Source organism: Pelmatolapia mariae, linkage group LG6 (genome assembly GCF_036321145.2).
Source record: "Pelmatolapia mariae isolate MD_Pm_ZW linkage group LG6, Pm_UMD_F_2, whole genome shotgun sequence".
NCBI lineage: Eukaryota > Metazoa > Chordata > Actinopteri > Cichliformes > Cichlidae > Pelmatolapia > Pelmatolapia mariae.
The window spans coordinates 21,526,551-21,545,026 of record NC_086232.1 but is presented as its reverse complement, the minus strand read 5'-3'; the positions used below and the strand labels follow the sequence as shown (position 1 = coordinate 21,545,026).

Sequence of the window (18,476 nt, the reverse complement as noted above, 5' to 3'; positions counted from 1 at the left end):
CTTCTGATAACACACCGTGTCACAAAGCTCAAATCATCTCAAACTGCATTTTTTAACATGACGAAGAGTTCACAGTACTCACATGGCCTCCACAGTCACCACATCTCAATCCAACAGAGCACCTTTGGTTTCTAGCAAGGTGTAGCTAATAAAGTGGCCTGTGAGTCTAGGTCTAGGTACTGTAAGGTCTTCCACCCATGATCTTTCTGTTTTAAAGGATTTTCTACTACATAGTCATATCTTAAAATCTTACTACATATGATTTTATTCTAAAATGACAAAAAAAAATTTTTTTAAAAATGAGCCAGTACAATTTAAAGCAGTTTTTATTGATGACAACAAAATGAGTGAAAATGAGCAGTAAAACATTTCCATCTATTGCAGTCATCAGAGAAGGCTGATCATGTTTTGGGAAAGTTATTTGGGTTTTTTGTTGTTGTTGTTTTTCCAGCAACAGAATTCATTTCGTCTCAAGCAAATCGGATGAAGTTCATGGATCAGCCGGTGGTCAAAAAATAAAAGGAAAAGAAAGATTACAAAGACAAACGGCACACTTAATTGCCCAGTTAAGTGTTGAGGTAATGTGTAAAATACTGTTCAGATGAATGGGCAGAATACAATCAATCACACATAAAATATGTACAGAGAGGTACATGAACACTCAGACACCATTTTTCTATTGCACACTATGATAAACTGGGGTAACTGCAACAGAGGATACTTGATTTAAATAAAACAAACAAAACAAAAGTGAATGAGAACGTACCTTCCAATTTCAAAACAATGAAACAACTACAGGATCATAGCTAGAACCGAAAGGAGTCATTCGAGCACGCTTGGCACCTCTAATCTGCAGGTTTAGAGGGCAACAAAAGGGCTCTGCAACAACCTCAGCAGGCCAACTTTAAAATAAAGCAACTGATGTACTGATGGGTGTGCGCGTGAAATCGGCAAATAAAAGCAAAACTAAAGCAAATCAATTAAAAACGTTTCAAAATAGATAAGCGTAAGGTCATATCGGTAACCTAAAAAGCACTTGAATGTAGCTGAATCAGGTTCGATCTTTCCCCCTTCCCAACATGAAGAGATATGACAGATGAGAAACCGTATGTCTGTTCACTTATAGAAGTTCGTAAAGGTATCGCTTATCGTGTTTCCGAAATCACCTTCCCAATGAAACCGACACGTAAGCGAAGAGTTCCTTTTTAGCAGCCCATCAGAAGGCGCCGACGGGCAGGCCGACCGCCGTCGCTCCCGACACAACCGACGACCGGCCGGCCGATAAAAGGGGGGAAAAAAGTGCATCATATTTCTGTTAAAATACTGAGAGATAGCTGAACATTAAAAACAACACTCTTATAATAAACATCTGAAATATCTTCTTCTTTTTTTTTTTTAATCCTGTTTTGTTTTTCACTAGTGCAACAACAGACGGGTTGAAATAAAGATTATTAACCTGCAGGCAATCAAAGCTCTTTAAACATCTAATAATTTTCTCGCCACAGTAGCAGAACAGTAAAGAAGGCAACTCAATGACTGATGCGTGAACACAAACATGCCAACAGTATTACACATCGCTCTTTTTTTATAGAAATAAATAGCTGATTATTATCTTTAACCTCTTCTTAAATAATTTCCATCTCTATATGACTCTGATGCACATTTAATATAAAGTATCTAGTACACAACTGCAATTTCAACACTACTGTTATACATAATATAATTCTCTCTGCTCGTCTGTCGTCAACCTTTGGAGAGAAAACGCTTACAGAGTGAACACCTGTAAACTTCAACTTTGCCACTCGTTAGTATGACCTTAATATTATATAACATCAAAGGTTGGTCATTTTTGTTGCTTTTTTTCTTTTTTTTAAGCAAACATTATGTACAGAGTAGCTGATAACCAAGGCAGGATTGTCTAAAACTAAAAAAAAAAAAAAAAAAAAAAAATATCAACAAGTGCTTTTGTGTTTTCTCTATTGTGTCAGCAAACCTTTACACCATTCCCCACATTTCCTTCACCTGCACCCAGCAAACAATCTGTGACCAGTGTGGGATAATAAATATGCGGTACTGGAAGAACACGGAGAAATGGACATCCACGACTGTTCCCGAATTGTCGTCACAACAATTTGCAGTTATACAAGTCTGCGTACGTATATCTGACTATGAAGCACAGCGGCTAAGAGCTTTGTTTATCTGGGAATTTTAAAGAGCTCACGTGACAGACACCCACACAGGGCTCCTTGAAAATGTCAACCTGCTCTGCTCTGCTGCCGTTCCGCCCACAAATGATGCAGCCTGGCGTGGCGAGGCAGGGCCGTGGGGCGCATAAGGTGTGCAAAGTGACAGAGTAGAAGAAGAAGTGATGTTCTGCACGTCTCTTGATTAATTTTGAAACTTGTTACAGAACTGTGCTCGTGATTTGTTTATAGCGAGGGACCTGGTATCCTTTCCTTTCATACTGCTCCTCATAATCCCTGTCAACCAAAAGCTAAGGCTTCAGACGAAACGTTTGGTTTCTGAAAGTTTATCAGGCTACAGATGACATTTTTATGATGTCACCGAGAGAGCGGAAATCCTTGATACGGCAGATAACTGTGAGCACAGAATCTCCACCCACCTCTCACGTGACTTTCTGACTCTTTTTGAAGGCTTATTTTGCTTAGAATAAGCAAAATAAGGAATTACTTTTGTCTGTGAATCATGCAAAGCAAGGGCGTAGATTTGGCATGGACGGAAGGGACATGTCCCCACCAATATCCAGTGATTATTGAATCGCTGGATATTGAATTGTAATTTTAAATGGTTTAAAAGCATGTAGAATAGCATATGTAGGCAAGTATATTTGTCCCCTTTTATCAAGAAGCAAAGACAAAAAGGAAAAAGAAAAGAAACAGGGCAGGGTTCGGTGGTTGAATCATCCGTCCCCACCAATGCCAAAACCAAATCTACGCCCTTGATGCAAAGCTACCTAGTAGAGCCCAAGAATAAAAATATGGCGCTCTTTACCCTCAGCACCCAACCGGTTGCAGCAGATGGCTGCCCCTCCCTGAGCCTGGTTCTGCCGGAGGTTTCTTCCCTTTAAACGGGAGTTTTTCCTTCCCACTGTTGCCAAGTTCTTGCTCACTGGTAGGCGGGGGTGTCATATGATTGTTGGGGTTTCTTTCCAATATTGTGGTTTCTTCTTTACTCCACAATATTAAGCGCCTTGAGGCGAATGTTTTTGGGAATATAAATAAAATTGAATTGAAATGAGCACAATAGGTCCCCTTTAAAACTGATTGTGAGCTCCGTTTAGAGATTTAGTATTGCACTTCCATAAAGTCAGGGAACTCATTAGAGAGACATTTAAAATTCAGTGCAGCAGAATTTTGGTCCATAGTATCATCAAGTTCCAAAAACAATAAAAAAAATAAAATAAAACAGTCCATCGCAGCACTCCGAAATACAGTTTTTTGGTAACCACCTACATCTTTTTACACCCACAGTTCAGATCCCAGGTTTTCTGTTAGAAATGTGAGATAACCACCAGATCACAATTTCTATTTTCTCAGACAGGACAACGCTCCTGCAGAGCCTCAGCATATATTAAGATACTGTTTTCACAGGCTGTGTTACTGTGTGTATCTGTGTGTGTATACGGGTGATCTGGCTGTATAAAAATCACTGGAGCTCCTCCCTTTTAAGTTATTTGCAGCACAGAAGAGTGAACACAGTAAGTTTAACTACTGCAGGTATTGCTACTCATACTTCTTGAGGATTTCCAAAACATACGCTAAACTGTAGTCAGGTCGCTTTTCCAATTTTAAAGGTGACACCGAAGACCTGATCCCTTATGTCTGCAAAATAGTAAAAGGTGATCCTTGTTCCATGCTGCAAAGGGTACAAAGTGTCACATAACGCCAGCTGCACGTCAGCGCTGCATCTGCATGGAATCACCAGCAGAGGGAGGCAGAGGACGTTAATGTTAAATGAATACAAATGAGGAATCGCACAAGAGCTTTGGCCACGAGAAGCTCCGTGAACGGGAATGGCACTGATTCAGGTGGTAAACGAAGAAAGTCGGATGACGTCCAAACTCTACGACACCTGCATACACCTGGAGACTTTGTCCCATATGAAACACAACGCCTTAAATTCACACACATTTAAATCAAACGTCAACACTGCTTTTGATTTTAGTGATTAAACACTTGGTCCCCCTTTCCCCCTCGTTAATGGCACATTGGAGAAAACGCTCACTGGAATGAGGACACTGTTACGAATGGCACCGGTAACGTCAGATATTAAATCCTGCTGTCTGGGATGAACAGGTCCAAATATTTAAAAACACAAGATTTGTGACCTTGTTTGTTTTTTTTAAACATATGGAGACAGAGGATGTTAGAGAAGAGGAGGCAAAATGCATCACTGCCAGGCAGTGTTTAGAAGACTGAAGGGGTGTGTGTGTGTGTGTGTTTGTGTGTGTGTGTATTTGGCTGTCCTTTGCACTCTGTCCACGGAACCCGGAGCTGGTGCAGCATATTTCTGTTCTGGGTGGAAGCAGTAAGTGTTCAAAGTCATCCATTGTCCAGTTTCAATGTACAGCGGTGCAGGACAGGTTGATCCAGTACTTTGTCGATCCATTTATGTGTTTAAGCCATCCACGCAGACACAAACACAACGTGAACTTGAATAAGAGAAGTCACATTTGCCTGTGATCATGTTCTGCAGCCCGTCAGCCCATCAGCTGTTGGTGTTAGTCTACATCGAGCACTGTGTGGACGCGGACAGCTAAAAAGCACTGTCGTGTGGCTTCAAGGGTTGCAATAAAAGGGATCTGCTCTGTGCAATGACACAAACCACTTTTTTGAATGGAAAAAGCAAAAAGGTTACTGCAAATGAAAATTTAGTAAGCTGTTGCGTTTCTTGAGTTTGTCAGGTTTAAAACAAGCCCCCCTTTCTGAAACATAGTGCCACTGCAAGTCAAACTGGCTAACCGATATTAACGAGATAACTGTATCAAGTTTTTCTGTCTTAGATTTGTACTTTAGCAAAATGCACACTGAGCCCTCGCTCCTACTTCTTCACGATGCTGCAGACGCATTCAACTCCAGGAACAGCTGGGTCTTTTTGATTGACTGGAGCCGTGATGGCACCCTCTCCAAGGCTTGAGGAACGTGCACAAAAGACGTTAGCAGAGACTGTCTGCTTTCACGTGGAGGATTTTGGAGAAGCCGGGTCTCTTCTTTAGAGCCTGAAAGTAAAAGAGAGTGCGATATCATAATCTCGTTTCCTGTAGAGACACACGATGTGTATGATTTATCTCTAAATACCTGCAAGCCAAATAGTCTATCCTCTATAAATCTCCATCTCGTCATGCTCTTTTATTTTCGTACAGATGCACCTTTTTTGCCCTTTATGCTTCACCTTTACATGACTTGTTTGACAAAACAGATGATTCACTTTGATGTTTCTTTCTCCACAGCAATCGTGAGGAAGGAGGGATAAAAGTGAATCAGAGCTGTTTGCACCTTTTGGAGAAAAAAGAAAAAAATACCTCAAACTAAAAAGGGGGGGGTAGGGTTAGCTTCAACAACAGCCAGAGCATCTTGGCAGCATAGCGGCAGCACATCCACAACAAACCACCACTGGGGCTTTGAGGACTGAGTCATGGTCTAATGGTATGCAACTGTGATAAAGATAGATGCACTGTACCCACTTAACAACTATTGGCCTAACTCTTAGTCATGTGTATACAGTGGTGCAAAAAAAAGAAAATAAATTCCCACGAAAGTGATAAAAGGACCTTTGTTACCAGATACAGTAACTACAATGTCAGACATTAACATTGCACAGTCGACCTTTGATGAATGAATGGCTGTAACTTTAGTAAAATAGTAACTGCTCATTCAGGAAGACTCATAACGGGGGCTGACAAAGAATCAATTTCTTTGAGTGGGGGGTGTATATAAGAAGGAGTTATGTTTCCAAATTACAAATCATATTCACTCCTACATAAAAGTTACACTAACAAACAATAATACAAACTGATACTGTAAAGTTATTTAAGCAAAAACGTCTTGCTCTCATTGGCTAAACTCTTTTTATTTATTCTGGATGTTTGACAGAACAGCACTAAGTCAGCTGTGATAGTCAGCTTTGCCTGAGAGGAAAACGACAACAGCAGAAGAACACAGAGATGCAAAACAACAGTGAGATAAGGTGGTGCCACCTTGGCACATTTTCTGGTGCTTGTGGTTTGTTTGACAGTCACATTGTGTTTGGCTGCATGTTTTTAGAAGGAAATAACACAGAATAAAGTTTCCATCAGTAGCAGGCTCGACCTCCTTTGGCCTTCAAAACTGCCTTAATTCTTCAAGGTGCTGGTGTGATGATATGCCCATATTGACATGACACCATCACACAGCTGCTGCAGACTTGTCAGCTGCACATCCATGACGTGAATCCCCTATGCCACTGCATCCTAAAGTTCCTCTACTGGATTGAGATCTGCTGACTGTGGAGGTCATTTGACTACAGTGAACTCAATGTTACGTTCAAGAAACCAGTTTGAGATGGCACCCTGTGTGGTGTTCTGCTGTTGTAGCTGCCCTTCTGCATACCTCATGGTTGCCTTCCTATCAGCTCAAAGTAGTCCGGTCATTCTCCTCTAACCTCTGACATCAACAAGGTATCTTCACTATAGGAACTGCTGCTCACTGGATATTTCCTATTTTCCAGACCATCTCTGTAAACTGCAGAGATGGTTGTGTGGGGATGTTTCAGTAAAAAAGCAGTTTCTGAAATACTCAGACCAGCTCGCCTGGCTCAAACAGCGGTCAGCATCTAAAGTCGCTAAAATCACCTCAGTGTGAACTTCCACAGGTCACCTCAATCATGCACTGCATTTTCTAAAAATGGGAACTTAATTTTAACTGAGAGGTTAGCAGGCAGGTTTGGGTTTCTGTTGGTTTCCTCCTCTTGAGTAATGAATGCCTGTAACTTCATTTTGTCTGTGAACAGTACTGGATGTCTCATCAGCTGAAAAACTGGTGTATCAAACTATGTATGTGAAGTGTGGGTGGACTGTGAGACACAAAGGTGCTGTTACCTGGAGCTTGTTAACCATCTCATCAAACAGCTTTCTAGCTTCTGGGCTGTTCGGGTCCTCAAAGTAATCTTCTATACCGATCTGAACCACGATGGATTTGAGGTTGCGGCAAACACCTACATAAATGGAAGGAGCGTTAACACGCATAAGTAACAACACCGGCAGTAATGTAACAGCAAAACCATGGCTCTGCTTAGAGTTCTGCTTTAATATTATTGACTACACAGCCACACTAGTTAACTGCAAAGCTACTTAGCCTGATCTATTTTTTTCAAACTCACTATTGAAGTGGAGCAGGGCTTTCGGGGTAACTGGTGTGGAGGTGAGCACCAGCATCTCGAGGCCCTTCAAGCCCTCTCTGCAAACCTCTGCTGCCACCTCCTGGTTGATTTCACTCACATGGTCCAACTCTAACACCTGCAGGCGCATGCAGTTCCTTGCTGCACAGAGAGGGAGGATTTCAAAATAAAACACAGCAGAGGTTACTGCAGGACACAAAGACTCACTTATATTTATAGGAGCTGTAGCAGAAATGCAGGTCTTTTAAACTAAATAATGTCAGGACAACAAAGAATGGACAAGACTCATTTGGATAAAAACATCAAATACAAGAAAATACACAAAGTAATTAGATCAGTGAAGCTCAAACTCTAATTTGTAATCGCTAAGGAGTGGAATTATTATACTAGTTTACCCAATGAGGCCAGTCCCTGAATCCCACACCCAGCACCGCCCACACCAAGAGCACGGAGGTGCGGCCAGCATCTTCCAATGGTCTGCAGACATCGGTTACTGAAGCGAGCGGGTTGTTGGCTGAAGGGAAAAGACTGGGTTTGAAATGTTCATTCATTTGTTTGCAATCCTATATTTTAACAGAGTTTCTGGGTATGAGATGGAGTGTGTTACCATGGATGTAATGGCGCCACCTGTAGGGATATAATGTCTCTACATCCAGCTCCAAGGGCCCAGATAACCTCCTGACCAACTGGATCTGTGGCACTCCTGAAATAGAATAAATATGCACAAATAACCAAATTGCACGCAATATTATACAGATTAGAGCATGACTTCGGGATAAAAAGCAGGACAGTTTCTATTTGTTTTTATAGAGCGGTCTGAGTGTACGTTATTTCACAAAAGACAGGACCTGGATGTCAGTGTGAGAGTCTACCTGTATGTTACAGCCTGAAGGGCTCGGCAGTAGCAGCTGGCCAGCCAAAGGGAGCGATCAGTCAGCAGGTTGGGGCAGTGTGAAATCTTCAGTATCAGCAGGTTACTTCCTGTGGCCTTTAACAACGCCTCCAGACCCTCCTCCAGACAGCCACTTAGACAGAGATTTAAGGGAAGGTCAACAGAAAAAGACAGAAAGTGATTTTTTTGCCTTTTGACACTCCAAAAGTACCATTTATAGAAAATAACAAAAAATGGTCCACTAACATTTGCAGCATATCCAAGTTGTATCAGCGTAACCTGGGAGCACCTACTTAACTCTAATTCGTTTCCTTCACTCCACGTTCCACTCGTCCACTCATATCAAATATCTACTTTTCTACTTCCAGGAAATCATAACTGATCTTTTACATGCCGAGCATAATCAGGCAGCACGAAAATGTCAGTATTCATCAATTATCCCTCTCCTGGTAGCTTCCGCTTATCAATCACTCTTTGAGGAGTCATTTGGTATGTCACTTAGTTTGACAGTTTGCACAGCAATGCTTAATGAAGCCAAAACAACACACACTGCAGTAACAGGTGTGAATGAGCCACTGGGCAGGGATTTGAAAAGAGGAACTGAGCTTATCGGTCAAGCAGCGAGCTCCAGGGCTTTTTATCACATGGCCTGCTTGAGGTTGTCACCATGAGCTCTCATGTTAAACTGTCCAACAGTGAAAAATAAGCATTCTAAAAGTCAGATTTTTGGTTTTTGTAGCTGAAGAATTTTTTTAACAACTCATCCATTTTTGAGTTAAGATTTAAAGCTCTGAATTATTTTACCACGGACAGTTCAAGTCATTCAGCTGCACCTCTCCACTGCGTCTCTGAGAGCTTTTAATACAGTCCATAGCTTGCTGACGTTAGCTGATAGCTTAGCATTCCACCTTCTTGTCTGAAGGTGAAACTAAGTTAGCAACAACATCAAAACGCGAATCCACAAAGCAGTGGAAGACACTGTGGTGGGAGTGACCATATTTTACATGCAGTCTTTGGCAGCTATATGTTGGATGTGTGCCTCACCGTGTGCTTTTCAGGTAATCCTCCTTGGTTTCCTTCTTGCCCCGCTGTCTTGGTTTAAGGTTTTGCAGGATCAGAGAGTGCGTCTGAGTGCACCACTGAGACATTGTGCTAAGAAACTGAGAAAAAAAAAAATACATGTACATAAGAAAATACACCTTAAATAATAACAGTAAGCACATGGTTATTTTGACTGTTACATATATCACAATATCTTCATGTTCACTAAGCACCTTGGAAGAAATGCGAGCGTTCTCTAGCAGCACTCTGGTCCACACGGCTGGGTGGCGGGCCACAAACTTCCAATTGCGGCAGACCTCGGCAGCTCTCAGCAGGGTCTTAGTATCCAGGTAGGTGAAGATACAAAAGAGGGCAGCACGTATCTTCAGGATCTCTGGACTGATCACCTCATTGGATTTGGAAGGACTCTTTTCATGTCTGCATGGCTTGCTGTAGACACCTTCAGACCGACCTGTGGGAATAGAAGAGTCTTTAACCCAGTTCCTAATCGTACTAGATTAACAAAATTATTGTGCAAATACAGTACTGTGCAAAAATCTTGAGCCAACACTCATTTCTTTATATTTTGCTTTGAAGGAGCCAGACTTTGTCTTTTTTTTAAAGAAAGTGGTCTTAAACAATAGTTCAATAGCTTTCTAAACATCTGCTTGTTCACTCACTCTTTTAAGTCCAGTCGTTGTATCAGACCATTTTCAGAGGAATGTTTGGGGGGGTTTGTGTGTTAAACCACTTAGCACTGACCTATGAATCAGTCAAGCATACGAAAGCACCCTAGTCAAGGGAGGAACCGTGCTGTGTTTTCAACTTAGTAAAGCACCCATTTCTTTAGTTGAATCTAAGAAAAATACCAAAGATTACACTTTGACAAGCATCAAATATTATTTTTGCAACAACAAGGTGACTCCCAAAGATCTATTAGCCAAAAATTTGGAACATCTTGGAATATGGTGTACTTTCAAAACATAATGAGGAAGCTGGATATGTGGAGGAAATAACTATTTAGCATAGATTAACAATTAACAGTATCTGAAAGTCCCTAAGATATAGGGAAGAAATCCAGCAAAGGGCTGACAGTTCACTGAAGCATTGTCAGAAATCTTGTTTCAGGCTACATTTACACCATGGGGTTTTGTCAAAACCGAGGGAATTATGAACACAGACAAGAACCATTTTCGTTTTTGACAATACTTCACCTTCAAAGAAGCGCTTTGAATGTCTTTTAAGAAGCCTGAAGAACTATTCCTAATTTTTTTAAACACTATTTCAACACAGCCTGAACCTAAGAAGGTTCAGGCTGTGTTGAAAAATAAAGGCGGCCAGGTTAAACTCTGACTTTCAAGGTCAGTAAAGTTACACACACTGTGTTTTTGCCCTGTATGCTGTATTTCCATGTATGTTTGCACATTTCAATTCTAGCAAAATGTAAAAGAAATGATGGGTGAGTTGAGACTCTTACAAAGTACTTTAAATCCTCTTTAAAAAAGAAAAAAGACATTCTGTCACACGGTGGCGCCAACTTTCTGCAGGACACTAATTAACATTGCTCTTTTTTCACCTTCTCATCTTTTCATTCTGTGGATTTTTATCTATCGGCTGACATCATGTGTCCATTCCTCTTAGCGAGATTGCTCCAAGATGACTCATTTCGTCTTTGGCCTTGGAAGGCGTCCGCTCGAAACCAACAGGGCTACGAACCATTGCTTACACTCTCACTGTTCCTCGTTCACTCTCTCTCTTTGTCTCCTTCACACACGCGCGCGCGCACCACCTACGCTCAAGATTGCCAAGTGAACTAAAAAAAAGAAAAAAAGAAGCCAAACTGTGTGTTGCATGCTGGGAAAACAACTCTGTCTTTGCTTGTAGATACATAAACCTCCATCACAACCTGGCAGAGACTCTCCCAATAAGACGGACTACGTCAGAGCAGAGGGATGCCAGTAACATGATGAGAGGAATCTTTTGTGTTAATGGGGCCGTTATAGCAGTTTACACGAATTCGTCAGAGATTTGGCCCAGTTTTGCTTCTTCGCAGACCGCCCCAGTCCAACTGGTATTTAAAATCCCAACAGCAGGTGGAAAAGATGGAGGGGCCACAGCAGTGAGTTTAAAGATCTTGGCATTACAAGAAGTTAAGAGAGAAATGCACAATCTGTGGTGGATTTCAGTTGTGCAGGAAAGACTAGCTGCTTAGCTTGGCTGAGCACAAAGCCTAATATGAGGGGAGGAACTGAGACAATATGACAGACAAATATCGCAACGCACAAAGGCACACAGAGGAAGAACAGCAGAGTCACCTGCAGCAATGTTTGACTTGATTTTCTCAGCATCTACAACAGTAACGCTGGCAAAACATCTCATTAAAAAGGACTCGAGATTTTAAATTGTGTTGGATAACATTAGCCTGTGAGCCTGCTAGAAATATTTATAGACCCTAAACTTTGTGCGTTTATCTTGTCCCTCGTTGCTTCATTTATTTTGTTTATCGGAAGCAAACGTAAAGAAGCTGCATTTAGCTCCAACACTACACTGCAGATGGAGCCATCTTCCTGATGACCCCTGATACACCACAACTGAACTGAAGCTGTGTACCTGCACCGCAAACACAATAAGCATATGTGTGGTCCAATATTAGAATTTTTAATCATTTGTACCTATTTTCATGTTATTTATTGATTTAAACACAATTTATTTAACTTTGTTTTCTCAGATGGTGTAGATTTTTTCCTTGTCTTGCATGAATAGCATACGAGACCTGCAGCAGATAAAAGGCCTCAACGATAAACCCCAATCAGTTTGTAGAACGAGCTTCGGCCACTGACGCAGCTCCTGTAATATTACATTACAGCAAGCTGACCCAGATCTACATCTGTCACTTCTATTATGGGACTCATTTCAAGACCTCGACTCTGAATCCTGGCTCCCAGATATTAAATTGTAGGGAGTGTCGGATTTACAGGATGGAGATTTCTACTAATTTTCCTGCACTCGACAAACAAGCACCAACATCTGGGACCTGAAAATCAAGCCAACAAAGTACTAAAAAATGCAGGTCCTACAGTGAGTTAATCCCCTTAGACTTTTAATGTAAAATATCTATCCAACTTCACAGCAGAATTTAATATGTTAACAGAAAGTGGATACAGGCTAGGCTGCCATCTGTCTGCAAGGGCAGCTAGAGACGCTGATCAGCATCAAATAACAGTAAACTGGAGGCTATCCAAGAAGGCTGTGCTAGTTTTGATGAACAAAACACTATTTTTTTTTCTTATTTATATGTTACTCAGAACGATTAGCAGGTAAATGTATCTGTGCACCCAGAAGTTTGTCAATGCAGCTTGAAAACAAGCTAGCTAGGCAGATCCAGTAGCAGCCCTCCACCGTCACATCTGACTCTGGAAAAAAACACATCTGGTAAAAACAAGATGAGAATGGCCACAATACTAAACAGCCAACAACTCTGGCTTCAACAACCGCAGTTCAGAAATCGATGGGTGACCTGTCACCGTGGCTACGCCCATCTGTTACCCATCTGTCTACATTAACAACTTTCCAAAGAGCCCTTACCGGCGTTGGGGCGGTATGCTGCTCTGCTGTGAGAATAGGGCGCAGCAGACTGCTGGACTTCCGCCACAGCCCTCCTCTCTTGCTCCCACATCTCCACTTCAGACTCGGTGGTTCGGGAACCCACATCAGATACGTCTCCCTCCTCGCCTTCAGTGCTGTTCCTGTAAGGTCGCCGCTGCCAGTTCTGGATAGCCTGTTTACGAAGACCCCAGTTTCTCGAGCCGCATCCAGGTGAGCGTTCGTAACCCCCCTCATTCAACCGGCACTGCATGTGATAGTACTGAGCTTCAGGACAGTCCTCCATGGGATGCATCTCAACACTATCACTGTCGTAACCTCCAGAGCCTTGCGAGACAGACTTGATCCTCCCTGATGCTCTGCAGAAAAAAATACAAGGGAGGGTAATCTACATGAGTTTGTTTTTATTGAATTGTCTAACATATAGATGACCCATCTTACATCTAATAACAAGACATACTGTGGTAATAATTTTGAACAAATACAAACATAATAATTCACATACATATAGCAGATATTATAGAAAATAGCTTTGCTGGCTTTCATGCAGAGACCTAATTATCAAACCAATCTGTTAAAAATGAAGCTAGAGACCAATTGGTCCAAAAGTAACTAACAATGCCTACCTAAAAAGCTTACACTTGAAATGCAACGTAAATATGACAAGTTGTGGGAGTCTTTTGGTTGTTTTTTACAGGAGCTATTTGAAGGAGTAAGTTAGTTCAGTCTTAGTTTTTTTGCACATTTGTCACACATGTTTCAGATCATCAGACAAATGTAAAGAACCCAGAACTAAAGAAGTACAGTCCTCACTTGTCTCACTTAAGGTCAGAGTTCACGATTTAACAATAAGAAAGAGGCTGGGCAAAAATGGCATCCGTGCACTACTGACCAAAATGTCCGGCCATCAGGTCACACCCTGAAGCTCAAGAAACACTTGGGATATGAAGCAGGATAATGATCCAAAACATACCAGCAGGTTCTGGAGCAGCCTCGTCGAAGTTTGGACTGAATCTGATTGAGATGGTTTGGTATGACCTGAAACAGGCCGCTCATTTGCAAAAATCCTCCACTGTGGCTGAATTACAACAATTCTGCAAACAAGAGTGGGCCAAAATTCCTCCACAGCCGTGTGAAAGACTCATTGCCAGTTATCACAAACCCTTGATTGCAGTTCTTGCTGCCAAAGATGGCACAGCCAATTATTAGGTTTAGAAAGCAATGACTTTTTCAGACAGGTAGGCTTGGATAACATTTATTTCCCTAAATAAATGAAATCACAATCTAAAAACATGATTTTGCATTCATTCAGGTTATCTTTGTATAATATTAAACTTTGCATGTAAGTGTAACAAATTTGCATCATCCCATCCGTCCTGGATCATTTGTAGGGCAAGGTCCACAGGGATCCTAGCTGGCCTCATAGCAGCCATGTTACTTTAAATATTAAACAAAAAAAACATCAGAAAGGACAATGTTTGAAATGCACAGGAAACTATAAACAGGGCTGCACATAATTGGTCCGCAGGTGCGCATTCGCTGTCAAAATAAAAGACGCATACCAGATAAGAAGTTGGAACGCTCGTTTGCGTACATTAGATGTTCTGGAGGAGGACAGACATTTGTTCAGAACTCTTAAAGATGTCAAAGAAGCAAGCTCCGTAAGCAATTACTTTAGTGTTCCTCCACCGCAAAAGAAGCGTGTATTCTCTGATTTTCAGGGAACACTTTTATTTTGACAGCGAATGCACACCTGCGGGCCACTTATGTGCAGCCCTGACTATAAATCATGTATGTTACTGTGTAAAAATTAATTCTTGATCCATCAGAAGTGTAAGTGGGTCAGTCAGAGTTGCTAAGAATGAAAGTTTCATAGAAGATTCCATAGGAACTGCTTGGGGTCATTTTTGACCCCACTTGTGGAAGAGTGGGGTAGTGATACAAAAACTGCATTTTTTTTTAATTAATGAAAAAATTATGTTACAAACATATTTTATGAGGAATACCTGGAATATGAATATATTACAACTTTGCATTTTAAAGATTTTGAAGAAAAACAACCTGTGGGGTCATTTTTGACCCCACGTGTGCATCTAAGGGTTAAAATAACCTCCCAGCTACCTCAAGCAATAAGCAGTTACAGTTATCAGCCTTTCAAAAGTAGGACATTTTTCTTTTTCTCTCTTTTTTCCATCTCAGTGCTTCTTTTTCTCAGCATAACAAGGAGAGCAAAAACGTCTCCATGCATCATTTTAGGAATAAAAGTGTAAGAGAATCACAGGTAATACAGCAGATGGCACTAACCAGAAATTCCAAGTCAGGATGCGCCAAAGTAGAAATCCATAAAATGCCACAAACATCAATTTATATTCTCTAAAATTAAAACGATGATCTCACTTTATCGTTTAAACAACAAAACTGGGACAAACCTGGACTAAACTGCAGTCTAACGAGCTGTTTGTAAAGCTGCAACATCATCAACATGACAGACTGCACTCATGTTTTGCCAATATTAAAATCAATAAATACCTATAATGTGAAATGAATATATATATATATATATATACATACATACATATACACACACACACATATACATATATATATAAAATAAGAGACTATGAGTAAGAATTGGTAATTTCAGAGTCCACATAGCATCAAACAGTAAATAATAAACAGCTCAACAAGCAGCTCCCTTCTGTCTCATCTTACAAAAATAACTAACAAGTAAATCAATATGAGAAGACTTGCACCAAGAACGTGACACCGTTACATCTGTACAGTGTACAGTTATAACAGGTTTTCTTGGATGACACTACATACAAAAAACAGCAGTTATAATAGATAAATAACAGAGTGGGAACTCTGCATACATGGTGGTAAAGAGCTACATAATACTGCGCCAGCAGTCGTGACAGCTGCGTCCAGCAAACTGAGGATGAAAACTGCAGCAAGACTAAACACAGTCAACCTCTTAGCTGCAACTCCTCCAGCTCACTGACAGACAGTGGTCCCACTGGTAGAGATACTGGTACATGGTAACACAGTTAACACTATGAATGCTACCAGCAGTATCACAGACTCCAATGAGCTCTTTAATGCCACTGCAAGGAGAAGGAACTATCCAGACTAAAGTCTCTCAAGAAAGCCCAGAGAGACAGAAGTTGATAGAGAAGTGCAAAAAGATATCTATCAGTGAGTCCCAGAGAGACAGAAGCCAAGAGTATGAATACTGTATCCTTCTCCAAATCGAGACAACAGGACACATGAATGAGTCAGCCAGAGCTGAGACTGAGTAAAAGTGAAAAGACATAACACAACAGCAATGCTAAGAGTCTGGTGGGCCTCGAAGTAGATGTCAAAAACACAGAGACAGACATTCAGCAGACTGACTGGTTAACACAGGGCAAAACACTCCTGATGGTCAAGGATTCGTACAAGGGTAAAACACTAGTGAATTTCTAGCTCCTGAGCAGAGCAGACAAATAAGCAAAGCTCAGAAGGATGCTAAGAAGAGAATACGGTGAAAGCGTTACTAATTGGTTGACTGTTAAATACAAGTAAGCTTACAACTCAGTGCCCAAAGCACAGAGCTTGACACTAGATCTGGCTAACTGGTCACTGATAACCTTCCTCACCAAGTGACCTGGACAGTGCAGAGAAAGCTCTGTGACAAATACAGGTGTTAGACAAGTTTACTTCAAAATTGACCCATAATCTCCCAAAAGCAGCCACCATTTATGGTTGCAAACAAGCAAACCTGATGGGGTGGGGGTGACCTTTACTAATAACACAGGCACTGTTTCTTACTTCTAAGCTGACAAAGAGTGTAAGCATGTTTGTTTTTATGCATCCTCAAGAAACCCAAAGTGTGCCAAGAAAATATCCTGCACACTATCACAAAACCAGCTGCCTGAAAAACTGATGCAGGTAAGGACAAATCCATGCTTTAAATGTTTGTACTACATTCAAACCCTACCATCCAAATAACACTCATCAGACCAACCAACATCTTTCCGATCTTCATGCTTCATCCTGTAACTTCATCTTCACCACAATACATATACACAATAAGTGTTGTGTATTCAGAGATGCATCTAAAAGTAGATGGGTTGTAGCAAAGCAGTCTGGCCATTCTCCTCTAACCTCTGGCATCATTAACTGAACTGAAGTGGCAAGAACTGATGCTTACTGGATATTTTCCCTCAAACCATTAGCTGCAATCCCAAGAGATAGCTGTGTGGGAAAAACACGGCAGATGAGCAGTTTCTGAAATACTCAGACCAGCCCGTCTCGCACCAACGATGTCATGCCCAAAGCCACTTAATTCACCTTTTTTCTGGTTAGTTTGAACTTCAGGAGACTGTCTTCACCATATCTACATGCCTAATGCACTGAGTTGCTTCTGTATGATCGGTTGATTAGGTATGTGTCATGGCTGCCATTTTCAGGTAACTTCCCATGTTTGAGTCCTGCGTTTGGGTCCTACATCCTGCCACACAGCCGAACTTTGACAGTATGTGATAATGTGTAGTTAAACAATATACCTAATAAAGTGACCACTGTTTCTGTAATATTTCTGTTGAAACACAGACAGCTGTGATCAAGAACGAGCACATCAGCAGGTCCACTAGTCATTTCCCAAAATCCAGAATTACATTCAGCAACATCCTAAAGGCATTTCAGCGAAATTCAGGAAAATAAAATGTACCTGAGTCACATCGATGGGTGTATTTTTTCCAAAATTTCAAGGTTGTTCTTGTTATGCAATAGGAAGCAAAATACATGAAAGTTCATTCATGAGGTTTCACAATGTTTTGTGTAAACTTTTGCAAACTGATGATTGGTGTCCTTTTCTTTTTCACTCTGAATTGATGTTTGTGCAGCAATGTCTATTTAAACAGTCTTAAAAGAAAACAGTGACCAGTGACTTTGGATTGCCAACTTTTTATTGCGTGTGTTTAGTAAATCTTGATTATAAGTTTTAATGGGAGTTTGAAGTTGTGCAAATTGAGTAACTTTGCCTGTAAAATGGCATCTGAATACAATCTTTATCTTTAAACAGCTATTAATAACTGAAGGCAGAAGGCTCACACAGTTGTTCTCGGGCGTCTGTGCGTGTGTCGTGCCATCACTTATTTAATGGGGAAGGCCTGACAGGCTCTGTGTGACGTCAGAGAAGGGAACACATTCGCGCACCAACTGGGGATGACAGTTGGGTCGGTACATGATGGCACGCCATGTGTTTGAAATCTCCAGTGGAGACCCAGAAATACTTCAGTCACACCTCGTGTAGTGAGACGTCTGACCTGCGCCTCAGAGCTGCCACTGACTGAGAGCATCTGTGACATGTGGTTTGGATAGATTCAATTTTAAGTCAGTTTTCAACACTGTAGATTTGATGTTCTCATTAGTAGTTGGCGACTACTGTGCTCACAAATTTTCACATTAGGACTCTGGATTAAACAGTCTACTCTCAATATTAAAAAAAAGAAATTCACATTCGCTCAGTTGAGGCTTTGCAAACACATGATCACTGACCACA

At 41.1% G+C, this 18,476-nt stretch overlaps 1 protein-coding gene across 1 annotated transcript in view; it reads right to left on the bottom strand.

Moving 5' to 3' along the window:
* Positions 1–324: 324 nt before the first annotated feature.
* fbxo41 (F-box protein 41) overlaps positions 325–18,476 on the bottom strand; it is a 68,274-nt gene continuing 50,122 nt past the window's right edge. Inside the window, exons 6-14 of the mRNA XM_063476179.1 lie at positions 12,914–13,290; positions 9,562–9,800; positions 9,332–9,447; positions 8,268–8,420; positions 8,003–8,098; positions 7,791–7,909; positions 7,378–7,536; positions 7,097–7,212; positions 325–5,239 (exon numbers count right to left, since the gene is read on the bottom strand). Coding sequence (XP_063332249.1) covers positions 5,177–5,239; positions 7,097–7,212; positions 7,378–7,536; positions 7,791–7,909; positions 8,003–8,098; positions 8,268–8,420; positions 9,332–9,447; positions 9,562–9,800; positions 12,914–13,290 — 1,438 coding nt within the window. The 3' untranslated portion in view covers positions 325–5,176. The remainder of the gene's footprint in view (positions 5,240–7,096; positions 7,213–7,377; positions 7,537–7,790; positions 7,910–8,002; positions 8,099–8,267; positions 8,421–9,331; positions 9,448–9,561; positions 9,801–12,913; positions 13,291–18,476) is intronic.